The sequence below is a fragment of the Ambystoma mexicanum genome, chromosome 6q (genome assembly GCF_040938575.1).
Source record: "Ambystoma mexicanum isolate Mex_15411 chromosome 6q, UKY_AmexF1_1, whole genome shotgun sequence".
NCBI lineage: Eukaryota > Metazoa > Chordata > Amphibia > Caudata > Ambystomatidae > Ambystoma > Ambystoma mexicanum.
Window position 1 is genome coordinate 1,313,698,496 of NC_090937.1, and position 17,025 is coordinate 1,313,715,520.

The 17,025-nt window shown below is 45.1% G+C and overlaps 1 protein-coding gene across 2 annotated transcripts in view; it reads right to left on the reverse strand.

Moving 5' to 3' along the window:
- CC2D2A (coiled-coil and C2 domain containing 2A) overlaps positions 1–17,025 on the reverse strand; it is a 1,164,962-nt gene that overhangs the window by 1,097,943 nt on the left and 49,994 nt on the right. For both annotated transcript variants that reach the window (XM_069631936.1, XM_069631935.1), the window contains exon 2: positions 9,549–9,629. In XM_069631936.1, coding sequence (XP_069488037.1) covers positions 9,549–9,629 — 81 coding nt within the window. The remainder of the gene's footprint in view (positions 1–9,548; positions 9,630–17,025) is intronic.

Here is a 17,025-nt window from a genome sequence, read left to right on the forward strand (position 1 = left end):
TAGATGTTGCAGTGGAAACTATTCTTTCTGCGGATGTTAAAATCACTTCTATGAGAAACTTGTGGGACTCATTAAAATGAGTCAATAACAAAAAACAAGAGTCTTGTATGCCGTGGAATTAATCATACTGGGTGGAGATTTAAATGCACGATGTTGCTGTAATTATGAAATACTGGAGACAGATTATGTAAATAGTATCCCTAAAATGGTCACTAATACATCTACCCTGAAGGGAAATCTGTGGACCGAGACGTTGACAGATTGAAAATGTTTTATGCTCAACGGACGTGTGGTGGGCGATAGGCCTGCCAGAAACACCTGGAAAAGTGGGTCTAAAGTTGCTACATTGGACGATTTTTTGTGTAATACACAGCTGGTCCCTTTTATTAGGAAATTTGAGATTTCTGAAAATAAATTTAGCGATCATGGAACTGTCACATTAACATTTAGTGGTTTGGCTTTCAGGGATGATGTTGATGCAGTAGGTGATTCAACAATAAATCTTGCTGGGAACTGAACTATTTGGCTAGAGAAAAACGTAGAGAAAGGAAGACAGTTTGCCATCTCGAATTCAGCTAGGATGCTGGACCAAATTTCATGTCTAAATGCGGATGGAATAGAAGCTTGCATAAAAGAAAAACAACTGTCCAGATTGACTATCCAGAAAGTACATTATACTATCTTGACCAGGCCCAGTACCAAACATCAATATGACAAATCTATAGGCGATAGGAAAAGAGAAATGAGTGCTCATCTCCGCTGTATAAAGAAGAGGGTACTTACTACGCAAGAAGCAGGGTTGGCAAGAAGGCGCGTAAAAAACAGGTATGGAAGTTGGGTTATGGGTTGGCTGTCCTCACATAGACATGCAAAATGGCAATATCTGCTCTAGTAGGCCAGGACTAAAGCCCCAAGGAAAATGTGCAGCCTGCCAAGGTCAATTAATTCGTCCAAAGCCAGATAAGTCACATGCGGCATAGAGGAGCATGCATGAATAAGTTACATCATTGAAAACATTTACAGCACTAAAAGACCCGCGGATGGAAGGAAATCATCCAAAAGTAAGTATTAACATAGACTTTGATCTGGATGATGTTGCAGCATGAATCCGTAGCCTAAACGAATCCAGAGCCCCGGGCCCCAACGACCTTTTCGAATGCTGTCCTGAAAGATGGCCCTGATTTTTGGGAAGAACTGCTGTATATACTATACACCAATTTATGTGACAAGCGGGTAATCCCCTCCTCCTGGCAAAGCTCAATCCTGGTCCCTATTTTCAAAAAAAGAAGAAACCTTACATTGGACTTACCCGCAGAAAGAAACTGGACTATTCAGGTGAGGAGGAGGTGATCGGGGAATGTAGTAATTCTAGTGAAAACGAAGACATTGCTGACCTAGCTGATCCCGTAGCCCATAGCGCCAGTTTTGATAGCTTGCAACGCCAGGAAGTAGTTATGGCTACGCCACAACAACTGCAAGAGCTAGTGACAGCTGTCCAAACCCTCAACGCAGAAGTCCAAACACTCAAAGCTGACAATGTGGCGCTCCAGCAAAGAGTGGCTGCAAGAGAACAACAGACATCTGATTTGCCCCCACTACCCTTGGTGTCGGGAAAATTCGACGGCTCGGAAAGAAAGGTTAAGGAATTTCTGGAAGCCTGTAATATCCACTTCACTTTCCGCAGGAATGCATTTTCCACCGATCATTCCAAGGTGGGTTTCATGATTACACATATGACGGGAAACGTCTTGGTATGGGCTACTCCATTGGTATCTCTATCTGACCCAGTTCTGCAGGACTATGCGTCCTTTAAGGAACTACTGATACACACCTTTTTGCGAACCGAATGCTCACACGTGGCTAGCGAAGACCTGCTGGATGTGCGTCAAGGGCGTACCGACTTACTGTCCTATATTTCCACCTTCAAGAAGCGCGCTGCAGAGGCCGGTTGGCAAGAGCAGGCCCAGTATGCCATATTCTGCAGAGGCTTGCGAGAAGAGCTTAAAGATGAACTTGCCCGGATCCCTCGCCCAGAAACCTTTTCAGATCTTCAGACTGCTGTTCTAAGAATCGATTTTCGCCTGACGGAACGAAAGAACGAAAAGAAGAAGGCTCGAGGTCCACATCCTTTCTTGGATACGCACCCTTCTGCCTCCTCACCTGCATCGCGTCCTGTCAGAGATGAACCCATGCAGGTCGGAACCACCAGGTCTCCGTTGACTGCCGAAGAAAAGAAGAGGAGGCGCAAAGGGAATCTTTGTTTGTATTGTGGAGCTGCCAACCATCTGCTGAGAGATTGCCCTGATGTGCCCCCAAGGAGATCGGGAAACAACCGCCCTCGATAGTCAGTGGAACAGACTATCGAGGGGCTGCGCCTTGTTCCTACACTACTCTTTCTGTGGCTTCGTCTCAGATGAGCGAAGATTTGCGTCTCATGGTTATAGCCATCAAACTCCGCTTCCGGAAGCGAGAAGTAGAGACGCAGGCTCTACTGGATTGTGGGGCAACTGGAAACTTCCTTCACACCTTTTGGGCTGATAAGGTGGGTCTGCTTAGGATTGAGAAAAAAAGAGGACCAAAAGGTCGAAGGAGTGGATGGTACACCTCTATGTTCGGGACTCATTACTCACACCACCGAGGAGATTCAAGTATCCATTCACCAGCATTCTGAAACCATAAAATTTGACATCATACGTGCTGCCCATTTTCCGGTCATATTAGGAATTGGCTGGCTCCAGAAACACAATCCAACAGTGGATTGGTCTAAGAATCTACTAAGTTTTCATTCCGCTTTCTGTCTACGAGAATGCCTTCCGGAACCAACGTTCGAAATTGTTAAGACCATGCCCGCTGTCGAAAGTAGTTCCATCCATTGCATACCGGAGCACCTTTCTGAATACGCGGAGGTCTTTCAGGAACAGACCCCCATCAAACTTCCTCCACATCGTCCAGAGGATTGTGGTATCGACCTTGTCCCTCAGGCATTGGTCCCCTTTGGGAGGATGTATCCTCTCTCGGTATCGGAGAAGGCTGTGCTCCGAAGCTACCTCTCTGTTTTTCATACCCAAACGGGATACTAAGGAGCTGCGGCCCTGTATCGACTATCGGGGGTTAAACAGAGTGACCATAAAAGATTGTTACCCTATGCCCATCATCTCAGAGATTCTAGAGGCTGTTCAAGGCTCCGTTGTGTTTACTAAACTAGATCTACGGAATGCTTATCATCTACTCCGCATAAGAACTGGAGATGAGTGGAACACGGCGTTTCGCACTCCCTATGGTTTGTTTGAATACCAAGTCATGCCGTTTGGCCTAGTCAATGCACCTTCAATTTTCCAGAGATTCATGGACCGATTATTTTCTGACCTTCTGAATCTTAACACAGTGGTTTAACTGGATGACATTTTAGTCTTCTCACGGAGCCAGGAGGAACATACTCTGCATGTCAAGGAGGTTTTGCGCAGATTACAACATCACAGTCTTCTTGTAAAACCTGAGAAGTGTGCATTCGCTCAATCCTCGTTGTCATACTTAGGATTCATCCTATCCGAAAAAGGGGTTACCATGGACCCAAGGAAGGTGGATGCCATCTTGTCCTGGCCGTCGCCTTCTTCAGTTAAGGATATTCAATGTTTTTTGGGGCTGGCAAATTTCTATCGGAAATTTATTCCGAAGTTTTCCCTACTCACTCTTCCCATCACATCCCTTCTCAAGAAATCCACGGGTCCTTTCATCTGGTCCAATGAGGCTGAAGAAAGCTTCCTCAGTTTGAAACACAAGTTCGGTACAGCTCCTATCTTGAAACAACCAGATCAACTACTACCCTTTATTCTGGAGAACGACGCTTCTGCAGCTGCCGTAGGTGCCGTTCTTCTTCAGAGAGTCAAGGACCTCAAGCATCCGGTGGCTAACTTCTCCAAGACTTTGAATCCTAGCCAACGCAACTACTCTGTCATAGAAAAGGAACTACTTGCTATGAAGTTGGCTTGTTTGGAGTGGAGGCATTTGCTCCAAGGGAGCCTACACCCGTTCCAGATACGAACAGATCATAAAAATCTGCAAATACTCAAGCAGCAAGAGTGTTATAACACCCGTCAGGCCAGATGGGCTCATTTTTTCGCCCAGTTTGATTTTGTCATCACATTCATTCCTGGCTCTCAAAATCTTGTCGCCGATGCTCTCTCTCGCAGAGATGATGTTATCTTTCCCTACAGCAAGGAGCTTATGTTTCCTCGTACTCGGATCATATCTGCAGTGACTAGCTTTTTGGAAGAAGTAAGAGGAGCCTACCTCCACGAACCAACTCTCAATGTGGGTAATCAACCAGTCACCACTAAGGACGGTTTGCTCTTCATCCACGGAAGACTGTTCATTCCATCCAAAAGTCTCAGACGCCGGGTCACTCAGTGGTGCCACGATTCCAAGACAGCAGGTCATCGAGGAGTGCGATGCACTCTGGAGCTTCTACAAAGAGCTTTCTTTTGGCCCAACATGAAGGCCGATACTCAAACCTATGTTCAATCCTGTATGGTGTGCTTACAAAGCAAATATTCCACCTCGAAACCTTTGGGGTTGTTACAACAGGAACCGGTCCCACATGGTCCCTGGAAATGCATTTCTACGGATTTTTTTGTGGAGTTACCGGTTTCCCGAGGCTGTACCTGCATAATGGTAACCGTGGACACGTTCTCGAAACTTGCACATTTTTCTCCTTTGGCCAAGATCCCGTCAGCCTCGGTTATGGCTGATGTTTTCCTCAAGGACATTTTCAGGCTACATGGGCTTCCCCATAAGATAATTTCCGACAGGGGCAGCCAATATACCTCCAGATTCTGGGCAGCATTGTGTAACTCATTGGGCATTGAGAGAGCTCTTTCGTCTGGGTTTCACCCCCAGACAAATGGACAGACCGAAAGGTTAAATGGAACCCTAGAACAGTACTTAAGGTGTTTCATAAATAAGCAGCAAGACAATTGGGTGGACCTGCTCCCCACAGCAGAGTTTGCATACAATAACGCTGTTCACACTGCTACAGGGGTTAGCCCCTTCTTCTGTACCTACGGTTTCAACCCGCAGTCCATCATTCCTGGATTCTGGGAGGAGACTAACATCCCTTCATTGAAGACCACCCTCGTGCAGATCAAGGAGGCCCACAACACGGCCCGTCAGAGCCTCCTTAAGGCTAGCAGACACTACAAGGAGCAATCCGACAAACACCGGAAACAAGTTCCTGCCTGGGATAAAGGCTCTAAGGTCATGCTGTCCACCAAGTTCCTTCCTCGATGGGTTCGGCCTTCTAAGCTGTCACCCCGCTACATCGGACCCTTCGAAATAACTTCAAGGATCAATCCTGTGGCTTACCGCCTCAAGTTGCCTAGAGGACTCAGGCGGATTCACCCTGTGTTTCACTCATCTCTCTTACGTCCCTTTGTGTCAGATACCCGGAAACAAGCATCCCCCAAGTTATGGACTTTGCCTGTTCCAGCCTTTGAGGAGTACGAAGTTTCTCAGATACGCGACTCCCGTTATCATCTGGGACATCTTGAATATCTCGTACATTGGAAAGGGTATCCCTCCTCAGAAGATACTTGGGAGCCCCATTTTCACATTCATTCTCCTCGATTGTTACACAAGTTCCACCGGCTCCATCCTGAAAGGCCTGGAGGGAGAAGCCTTCGGAGGGGGCATACTGTCACTGCCGCCGGCGACTGGCATTTGTGGCGAAGGTGGAAACAGGGACGCCATTAAAGTGTTCCGTTACGTTTCTTCTCCGTCTACTAGCCACGGTCTAGTTGTTTCCAAGATGGCCGCCGCCGTTTGTATATCTCACTCGGCTGCTGGCGGCTCTGCACGTTGCAACTGAGTTCTTTCTCGCCCCCATTGCTTGCGCTAGTTCCCGGTTGACAGTTTTGTCCTTCTATCACGCCTTTTCGGCGTCTGTTTAATTCCTTCTCCTCCCGTTCCAGTTTGCTCTCTCTCCCTCTCTGTTCCGCTTGCCTTCTCCCTTTGCTCCGTGCTGTTTTTTCCCTCCGCTGCCTTTTCTCGCTCTCTTGGGTACCCTCGGACATCTCGGATTATCCCGTTCTCGCTTGTCCTCCACGTTGTGGGGTACTCACCTGTATCCAGCTACCTCCTTCAGCCGGTCTGCATTGACACGCTGACCTCACAGGCCCTGGGTATTCGGCGGAGGACCATTCCTACCTGCTACGGATCCGGCGACTTCCATCATTCCTACCTGCTACGGATCCGGCGACTTCCATTGCCTTTGCGACCACTCCGGATCCAGGGTTTTTCTGCCATCCAGTGGCTTTTTCCCCTCTGGCTTTTGCGGAGGGGAGTCACCGAGGGATTTCTCAGTTTTGAGTCACGGTAACTTCCTTCCGAGGTAGACCCTATCTTCAAAAAAAGAATAAACCTTACATTGGACTTATCCGCAGAAAGAAACTGGACTATTCAGGTGAGGAGGAGGTGATCGGGGAATGTAGTAATACTAGTGAAAACGAAGACATTGCTGACCTTCTAGCTGATCCCGTAGCCCATAGCGCCAGTTTTGATACTTATATAGCAAACAAAGATAGTATAAAAAGGTACTCCTTCTGGAGATACTGCTTAAACGCGGACAACAAGAAATTGCACATCGCACTTTATAGTGTATGGCACTTTATAGTGTCTGGTCTGCCGTGAGGCCTACAGGGAAATTAGATACAAAATGAATATTCCTGTAAAACATGAATACTTCCTTGAAATCACTTCTTTCTCTTTTTAGTGCAATGTTTCCTTTTTATTGATATTTGTAACAAAATAAATAAAAGGAAGCAATGTGATATTTGACCAATTAATGTACATTTTTCTTTATTTTTTATTATTTAAATGTTGTATGAACAAAGGTTTAATGAACTGTGTAAGGCAGTTTATTGTATTTTATAGTTATTGTATGTAAAAGTGTGTAAGAACTATATACATAATAACAAAAAAAAACAAAAAAAGAAATAACACCCAAATCCTTAATTTCCACACTTCATACATTATGAGATCCTCTGCAAATCACTTTTCATTCATGTGTCTTATTCCCCTCAACTATTTGTAGAGAAGGTCTTACTCATATGAGTTAATAAGATTTATGGCACGAGTTGGGCGCTATCGCCAAACCCCCTGGCGCTATTAGCACCAGATCACGGGTTTGGCAGAACGGTAAATTCCCATTCCCCATTGGGCCCATTCGTAAATTCCCTGTTACCCATTGGGCCCAATGGGGAATTTTCGCACTATTACTGCCAGTGTTTTTTCCGCCAGTGGGAATAGCGCAGAAAATCGGCAAAATTGCAGCGGATTTGCCCCCAGCTCAAATCTGCCAAGGCCGTGATTAGGCGGACCCTTAAATGCGGCGGTAATAGCGTTATTGCCGCATTTAAGGGTTACCGCCACACTCGTGATGAGGCCTTTAGTGTTAATCTTAACCATTTATATAATGCATGCTGGTAAGGAGGCAGGATGCCAAGTGAGGGTCTTATGTTTTAAGGGGTTAATAGACAGGATGCAGGTATGGGCTTTTTATAGTGGGCTGGGGAGGCGGAAGCCAGCTATGGGTCTTTTGCCTTGTCAGCTCATGCTTGGCTCCTAGATCGAAGGCAGACCCCCAGGTTCAGCAATGGCTCTGCTCTACCAATTAATTCTCTAGCTTTGCCACCTCTTCACATTGGTCTAAAACTACGGATGGGATTGGATAGGATGGGAGGAGATGTAACCTGCTGTCAACTTGCAAACTGGGAGACAAGGAAAACTCAGCGCAAATGCCAGCTTTCCCTTTTCACCAATTATATTATCCTGGTGAAATTATTTTACTATGTTTGGCAGGTGCGAGAGTTTCCTCAGGTCCTGGTCTCTAAGAAACCACAAACATAACTGAAAGATATATTGCATAAAAAGAAAGTAATGTCAATAGGGTCTTCTTTATAAACTTGAGAATGTTTGGGGGAGGTTGAGTTTACTTGTTCTGTAAGTTGGGGACCCCTGCATCGAGGGATTTTGCCTCCTCCGTCACATGTGTCAGAAAATGATACTTGCACCCCAGGCCAGGTGTTGTCAGTCCGCTCCTGCACGTGCACTAGTTGTTTGCAGGGCATGCACTCAAAGCAGTAGGTCACGTGCCAGCTCCTCATTCACTTCGAGAGAAATCTGTATATAATTGGGTCCACCTCTCAAGAGACCAGGGTTTCCTCTCGCCCGGTCTTTCACACAATTCATGTGAACCTAATTTGAAGTCCGTTTTCCTAACCATGAAACATGTTTTCCATATGCAGAGTGAACTAATAATTGCAGACCCATTCTCCTTTCATACTAAAGAAAAACACAAGTACTCCACTGTTGCGCTCCAAATGGATTGTATTTAGAATGATTCAATCATACAATTCATTCCATTGTTTGGCAAATAAGTTTCATTCTCATTCACATTTACTCATGCAGTCCATTCCAATGTTTGTCAATTTTCATTGTCATTCACATTAATTCCATTTCTCTGTATGCCCCTCTACACGTGTTTCCCCATCCTTTTGATGGGATGGTTCCTCAGGAGGGAGAGGGATTATGATGGACTGATCCTGAATTGCAAGGGTCTAATATTTATGTTTTGTTGAAACTAGGTAAAAGGGAACAAAAAGTTATGGCCAAATTATTTGCATGCCCTAGTACAATGTTTGCCAAAATCACACAAAAAAACATTCTACACTTACTTTCATCTTACATGCCAACAGTAACCATCCACAGTAACCATCCACAACATATCATCAAAAATATACCCTACGGAGAATTCCTGAGAATAAAACATAAATGCACACAAGATAACGAAATGAATAAACATTTGGATGCAGCAATAATGAAATTTCAAAAAAGAGGATATGCAAAAGAACAACTAAGGGAAGCTTTTAACAAAGCAAAAGGTACACAATCGGAATGATCTACTCCAAAACAAATTCAAACCAGGCAAAACTGCCAAGTCAAAAGACAAGATAAGATTTGTAACAACATTCAGTACAGACAACAGTCTTGAGAAAAATTTTTATAAAAACATTGGAACATACTTAGACTGGAAACTGATCTAATCCAGTATGTAGAAGAATGGAATGAATTGTATGATTGAACCATTCTAAATACAATCAATTTGGAGCACAACAGTGGAGTACTTGTGTTTTTCTTTAGTGTGTTAATCTTGACACTGGTCAGTCGCAGTGTATCAAGCTCCACGTGGAGCAAACAAACAATCAGACCTAAATAAGCCAACAAGCCTAAAGTAAAGGAAGCTCGCCACAGTTGCAACAGACTGACCTTTGCAAACCATTCTCCTTTCATATTCAATAGGAAAATCTCTCTCAAACATGGCAACATGGCATATTTATGTGTGGGGACACCGAGCAACCTTTTATGGGTGTCACAAAAGTGGAAATGCTTTAACCCCCGTGGGGTGCATGTAGGTTTTTAGAGCAGCACTTAAACATCACTTCAAAATAGAACATGGAGTAAGGGAGCATTGCAAAATAACGGACCCAACGTACCGGCTTCTTCCTCTTTTGTCTTTGCGCCTTCAACGTTCTCTTCAGATGTTCCACCTGCGCCTCATCCTCGTCGATTAACTCCTGTTAAAGGGAACAGTTGTTACCAAATGCAAACGTTCGAGGCTTTTGTCTGCAGCAGCGTGCACGCGCATGTCAGAGCCCATGCTGAGCTCAGGCACGCTCACCTGCGATGGCCACTAGGAGGGGGGTGAAATACGAGTTATGCGATATACCACAGCAAGCATAATGGGTATGGAGTGCGCCCCAGTATACACGAGGTGTGGGGTACACTCTAGAAAGCACCCTTGGCTTTCACACACTCCAGCATCAATAGGTGAGATTTATGCCCCAATAGCAGCTCCCGCCTCTTCTTTGACGGGAAAATAAATAAAAAAAAGTGGATGACCAAAACCTATTTTCGTAGGGTTCGTGGTTTGTTATGACTATCACATAGGACAGGCATGCATGGAATTAGGGAAAACTGGAGATTGGGAAACCACACGACAGGATGTACTTGCTATTGCTCAGAGAAAATAAGGTTGACTGGGCGCCACGTGCGACAGCCTGCGTTTATAACTTGGAATCAAAGGTATGGCCCGTTTGAGAAATACATAGAAGCTGTTAGAAAATCTAGAGGTAAAATGTGAATTTAAGGATCATACCAAAAACGACCTGTAACCTAAGTGTAGAATACGAGTACTATAAAAGGAATACAAGAAAAAAAAGTCCTCTCATCAAACATCTTGCAAGGTTTTATGAAGTAACACACCAAAAAACCTTTTCCTGAAATGAAACGTAGTTAGTCCTGGTAATTTCAAAACTTTGACTTCAACACCACCAACACCCATAAAATAAATGATACGTCAAACTCAATCGTGTGGTTGGTAAACGCCAGAAAGGTTATTATCCGCCTCCAACCCTAGACCAGACTTTTACAGTTAAACATTTCATTCACACAACACACCGACAGGCCACCCTGAAAATGTGACCTTTGTCTGATGTCATGGAATAACTAACACGTGTGTCACCTGCGATGAAGATTCAAAGTGAAAATACATGCATTACATGTTGGATCAGTGGCTGAGATACCCGTATCCCCCAACCCTTGAGTAAAAATATTGTAGTCAATCCCCCATTCAGTAAAGATAGTGTTGCTGTGTCCCCGAGATGCCATATATTATTATATTTTCTAACCCTCTCTGACCATCCTTCAGGCCCCACCATAAACAGTGGAAGGAAAAAAAAAAAATCAACAAAAACATACTCGCCAAAGAATAAATGGAGGAATCAGTTGACGGGCACTGGGCAATCTAAATTACAGGTTAGTAGGTGCCATCAGACACAAGGCTCACACAGTTTTGATACATCAGCATCTCTTATTCGCAGCATTTGCATATGAACAGTTCGTTTTATATGGTACATTTTATAAACGTTCACTTTCTCTTCCAGTGAGGTAGTTTTTAAATGGGACCCATATGTCCTTTGGTCTACTCGACACGTGAACTGACCAAGTGTATCCCTCCTCCATTTCACTCACAAAAGTCATTTCTCTCAACCATTCCAGGCAAGTTGGTGCCCTCCTAGATTTCCATTTCATCAGTATACATGTTTTGGCCAGTATACATCCCATGTTAAAGAGTCTTCGTATTTTAGTGGATACTTTACCTATGTCCCCCAGTAGATACTTCAATGGTGTAAGTCTTTTAGCTAACTTTAATCAAGCCTTACCATCAGACATTGCACTAGAAGTGCCTGCCAGTTTTTTTTTTTTTCAAAGCAGTTTTCTGAAAGTTAATGACTTAAATGTGTCTGCAAACATGCTACTGGTGTAATAAAAATGTCTTAACCAGATCTGGCTTCAGCCACTCGAATTATAAGCTCTATGCGTGTCCTGCACTAATCGCCTGTTGAAAACAAACATTGGCAAAGCCAACAGTTTTGGCCTGTGTATAAGTATTAGCCATTTGCCAGGCACTGATATTAGATGTCCAGGTACTCACACCATTTTGCACCTGCTACCATCAATGGCCAGTTAATGCCACTACGGCAGAGCCTGTCAAGTGCCTTTCCCATGCCTACACAAAAGCCCAAACTGTTGACATTGCCAATGCTTGTTTTGATACGAATAGATGACAAAGCCTGTACATTTCACTACTTGTCCATGAACATGTCTGTGTATATCAAAGGCACATCCCACCTTTTAGAAGTGTAGATCATGCATGGTACACAAGCACTTGCACAGAAACTACTAGCATACTGTACACATGATAGTATATGCACAGACTGACATCATTACAATTCAGACCTGCTCTCCTCGAGCTGGAACACAGTGGTCTCAGTCAGTATATTTACACGGTAAACACCATGGTTAACCCTACAAAATAGAATAATAAAGCCATGCTGAGTCTATTTCCTATTTCATGCACCTAAAAACACATGGGGCAGCACCCGTGCACACTGCACACCACCACACGGCTAGCTAGCATTGCAACAAACGCCATGGAATGACCAGCAGGTCTTAGATAATTTAGGTCAGCTACAAACGGAGCAGTACATCGATGTCCAATAGCAGCGATACTGTACCACACTGGGGAGTATCGATCCTTGAATACTTACCAGCGGCATTCCAATATCACCGCCACAGTGAGCAGCACCATGCCACAATGAGCAGCAACGTGGCGTTGCAGTCAGCAGACGGAGACTTTCCAGCAATGTTGATGCACTGTTTTATGGACCTTTTCTTCTTTACACTGCGGCCCCCTTTTAAACACAAAGGGGTAACTAAAGCATAAGTTGGGATATTAGGGAGGCGTGTTGCAGTAAGAGGCTTACCAGGAAAGCGCTGCATTGGCTTATAGAAGGGGCTTTCTTCACAACGCCACTGAACCCACAAAAGGAAACTGGAACGGTAAGAAGGCTGCCAGCAGAATAGGCATGCCCCACTGCACTCAGTTGGGAATTTATCAATTGTACACCTTCTCGCGTGCGAGTGTCCTCGAGGTCAGCCTCTCCTGCTTCAAGATTAGTGGATTGAAGGATGCATGTTGGCACCAGGCTTCATAATGGGGAATTCCCCCCCTCCTCTCCCTCCATGACCCCAGCAGAGGGCCTGGCCTGAACATATGCTCAAACTGTTTCCGCCATTGACTTGCAACATGCCTTTTTCAAAGCACAGCACAATGCGGCAATATGTCAGAGCCCCCAAAGGCAGCATGATACGGACAAGGGGAGCCGGCAAGCAAGTCCTGCTGAGCATCCCGCTGAGGTTACTGTCAATGCCCGGTCATAGTTAGCAGAACACTTCCTTCACTGGCCATTTTATTTGGAATGTTTGATTTAGTAGTATCACATGACTGAGAAGCATTGTAGCCTAGGGAGTGGCAATCACTTGATATCAATGGTTGAAATTCAAAGGAACAGCGCAAAGCACATCAGCACAGTAGGTAGCACCTACACTCCAGTTGAGCAGCAGCATCTGGACACCATTTAATTTACTTTTGTTTTAAAGTTCTTCGAAGTGCAGGGATCACCTGGGTGTATCTTGGAGCTGATAATGACCGAAAGATGAGAGAATGAGGGTGATCAAGATTAGACAGAGGGTTGGCAAAGCCAGTCTTTCGATGCCTTCCTGAGGGCTGAGTGGTAGTTGAAATCACAGATGTGAGCCAGTGTAAACTTCCAAAGTTTCACAACAGTTGGGCCTTTTCTTATGAAAAGAGGCCTTTTGTTTGAGGATCTCTGTGATCTTGATGTTGGTGGTATGTGTTTGTGGAATATATCCAGGATGAAATTGGGGCAAATGCCGTAGTAGGAACAGGGCTGAATTTGGCTGTTGGCTGTACGGTAAGCCAATGGGCTGATCCAATTGCTGGTGAGATGCAGTCACGGCATCGAAGCCCCAAGATGAAGTAGCCGGCAGTGTTCGGGACTAGTTGGAGCCTGTGCATTTAGGTCTTGGTTGGGAAGAAGTTGAGGAGATGATGTACTCAACTGAAGAGGAATGAGCCATTAGCAAATGAGTAATACTCTGGAGGTAACTGGCAGTACGACAGCATTTTGAGCAGCCTCCTGATGGCATCAGTCATTTAAATTTGCACTTTGAATTGCCATCAAAATGTTGAGGTTTGTGAGCAGCTGGAAAATGTTACTCTGTAATCTTGAAGGTGGTCTTTGCACATGATAGGGATGCATTATCCTACATAGTGCTATTATTAAAGGCACGAATAATATTAATTGCGCAACATGAAGCATCCCATTTCAAGTCGTCGTCTGCTATGATAGTATGAATACAATTTAAGCCGATCTGTAATCGGGACTATTCTGCCGGGCCTTTGTCAGACTAACCAGGTCAGACTAACCAGGATCTACCCTGGCCAGTGACATCATAGTCGACCTAGGCAAAAGAAGCTGTGACTTTTAGCAACAATACCCAATGCCACAGGCGTGCCGGGGTAATGGCCTCGGGCCAGTTTGATAGGTGGCCTTGAGAAATGGTCCCGGGAGGCTGCAGCAGAAGGTATTATTGTTACTAGCACCACAGGGCTAAGCTCACTGTTGGTAATGGTGATTAGACAAATAAAAAAAAGGGCTGGGGGTTGGGTGGCACAGCAACAAGCGTATAGCTCCGTTTGAAACTAGCTGCTGTGGAAATACAGTTCAGGGCTCCCAACCACACGGAGGCCAGGATCATGTAACATAGGCTTGGATTAGTAGTTTCAGCCCGTGATACTCACTCCCTGATCGGCCAGTTGGGTTCCAGAGGATGCTACTTAGAAATCCATTAGCACTGGTAAAGAGTGACATTAGGAATAGTTCTAGAATGTGTAGGTGGTGTTGGTCTTTGGGTGTTGACAGTTGTGCGGTCTACAACTTGCCAGGAAACATTTCCTTATGGTCACATCTGTCAAGCTACAGAAACATGTGTTCCTTCAAGGAAGGCTCCCTAAGAAACAGATGCTATCAGGATGTGTGCTCCTGCAGGTGGGTGTCTGTCCCTCAAAGAACAACTTTGACGAAGATGGGTTTTGGGTTCGGAAGCATCCCTGCATTTGGCAGAAGGCAAACATCAGCCATGAACAAGATGTGCGAGTAGACCAGTAACATGTATTCTGGGAACTTTGCACAGTCACTGCCCAGAGGTGGTGTGAGAAAGTCACAATGGTCTTTGGTTATACACTTGAAAGCAATGCAATTTTCACACACAAGTACGAGTTTCATTGCATATACATGTTCTCATTGTTTTTACAATGTCCCAACATATGGTGCAGAGGATCGAGCATGGCTTCTCTACAGCCAGGTTCGACACACAGCTGTAAAGAGACCTAATGCAAGATGACTGGGGTATAAGCCTGGATAAACATTCCCTCAACAAACCATTTACTCGAATTTTGGGCGATTCGTGAAGGATGAACTTTTTGAAAAATATGTCTAAAATTCGATCTCATGTCTTAAAGGGGGACACATAGTTGGAGCTTCTATTCCAGCTCGGGTTGCATTAAGAAAGGCACGAGGCTGTTGCTAATGTGAGGATTGGGGTATTTAAGGAAGTCTTAAGACATTGGAGTTCATAATCGCTGTAGTAAGAAGGGCAGAGAGAGGTAGTGATAGACTGGGAGCCAGTCAGAGTGAGATTTCCGTTTCGTTTTGCACAGCGCTCAAGTCGAGGGTACACACGGGTATACAGAGTCCCCCACTTTTTTCAGGAATCCCAACCTTTTTTTCAGGGGGCACCCTGATATGCTCATTTCTGGTGACGCCACATTCAATTGGTATGTTAAGGAGTCCCTCTACTTTTCTTTTTAGGACTTGACCCCTGGTTTTGCTTACGCAATGCTGTGTGACACATCCAGTGATTTGGAGTGGGTGGACTTAACAAGTGCCATTGCCAGAGATTGGGGAGGCAGGTAACGCATTAGTCAGCATCCATCTATTGATGTAAGTGGATGAGATATAGGCTAGATTGAGACACCAGGGAAGAGGAGTTGGAGGACCCAGTAAATCCTGAGGGAAGCTTGTGGGAGACACACACCAGATTTTGAAGCAAATGAAGAGCATAGATTCAGGGAAGCAGATGACAACCGTCTGTGTCCATCTCTTGAAGCGAGTGGATACAATGTGTGCCAATGCATTAAACCTTGGAGGAGGAGTAGAAGTAGACAGGGCAGGAGCAGATTGTCCATAATGGGAGATGGGGGCGTCAATCCACCGGCCCCTTGGCCATTATGGAGGAGCTAGCCCAGTGAAACACTGAGTGCTCCCTCAGCTGCCTTTTCCAGATGAGGGAGTGCTCCTGGGCTGGTCTGGCGTTTCCCGTTGACAGTTCTGTTCCTCAGCCACGGATTCTCAATGGGGCATTTTGCTTCCCCAGCAGTGCATAGCCCATTGGAAATGCTGGCTGGGGAAGGGAACTGCATGTCTGTATGTGCGAGTGGGTGCTCCTGCACCTTCCGGCACATACAGACAGAGCAGGTCGCAGTGGAGCATTTCATCGTCCATGCTTAGGCCTCTGCATGCATGTGCAGGAACAGGAAGCTCTTGCTTCCAGATTCCTGTCCATGCTATGCGGGAGCTGGAGCGCTGGGAGGAAACTACAGGACCGGGGCAGAAGGTACGTTTATGTTCATTTATTATATAAATGTGTATGGATGCGTGTAGGCCTGTGTTATGAGTGAGTGTATGATGATGGGTGCTCGTGTGAATGAGTGAGTGCATGCTGTGTGAATGTTGTCTGAATGTGTATTGGTGTTTGTGCTGGTCCGTGGAGCAGATTTTGAAGTGGGGAGTGGGTGGGGGAGGGGGGGCTGTACAACAATGCATTTTAAAAATGTCTTCTTTTGCACAATCCCCCTCCCCACAGGCCAAAAACAGCTCTCCTTCTGAGGTGCTGTGGTACCCAGGGGACACGGATGGTATTTATTTTACTGGACATCTATGATAGATGTCTAGTAACAAAATACCATGTCTGCCCCCTGGGCCCCACAGTTCCTTGCATACACACATAATCACCTGTATTGTGCGAGTCTGTGCAACGCAACACTATGTGCGAGTGAGAGTTGCTGACGCACCAGGGGTGGAGGCATGGCATTTTTTACTGGGCATCTACGATAAAGCAAGCATGATAAGTATTATGTAGCTAGACTGTCATTTGGGTGCAGCCAGTTTGGATACATTTTCACACTGCAGTATTCATTTTGGTAAAGCCAACAGGAGTATGTTGTGGAGGTGATATTAGGATTTTTCGCACGCTCTGAAAAAACTGTGCCACACAACATTATTGGAGTGTATAATTTGCCAATTTATAGTCGTGAAATATTTTCTTTGACAACAAACAAAGTCTTGGATAACACGTGTTTCGACAATACAAGTGTCTTTGTCAAATCAGGGTCAATTTGTGAACTAGATGTTGATTCCAACTGAATTCGGATTCGCAGTGTTTTAAACTATGGGTTAAATCCCACCTCCAAAGAGTATAACCTGT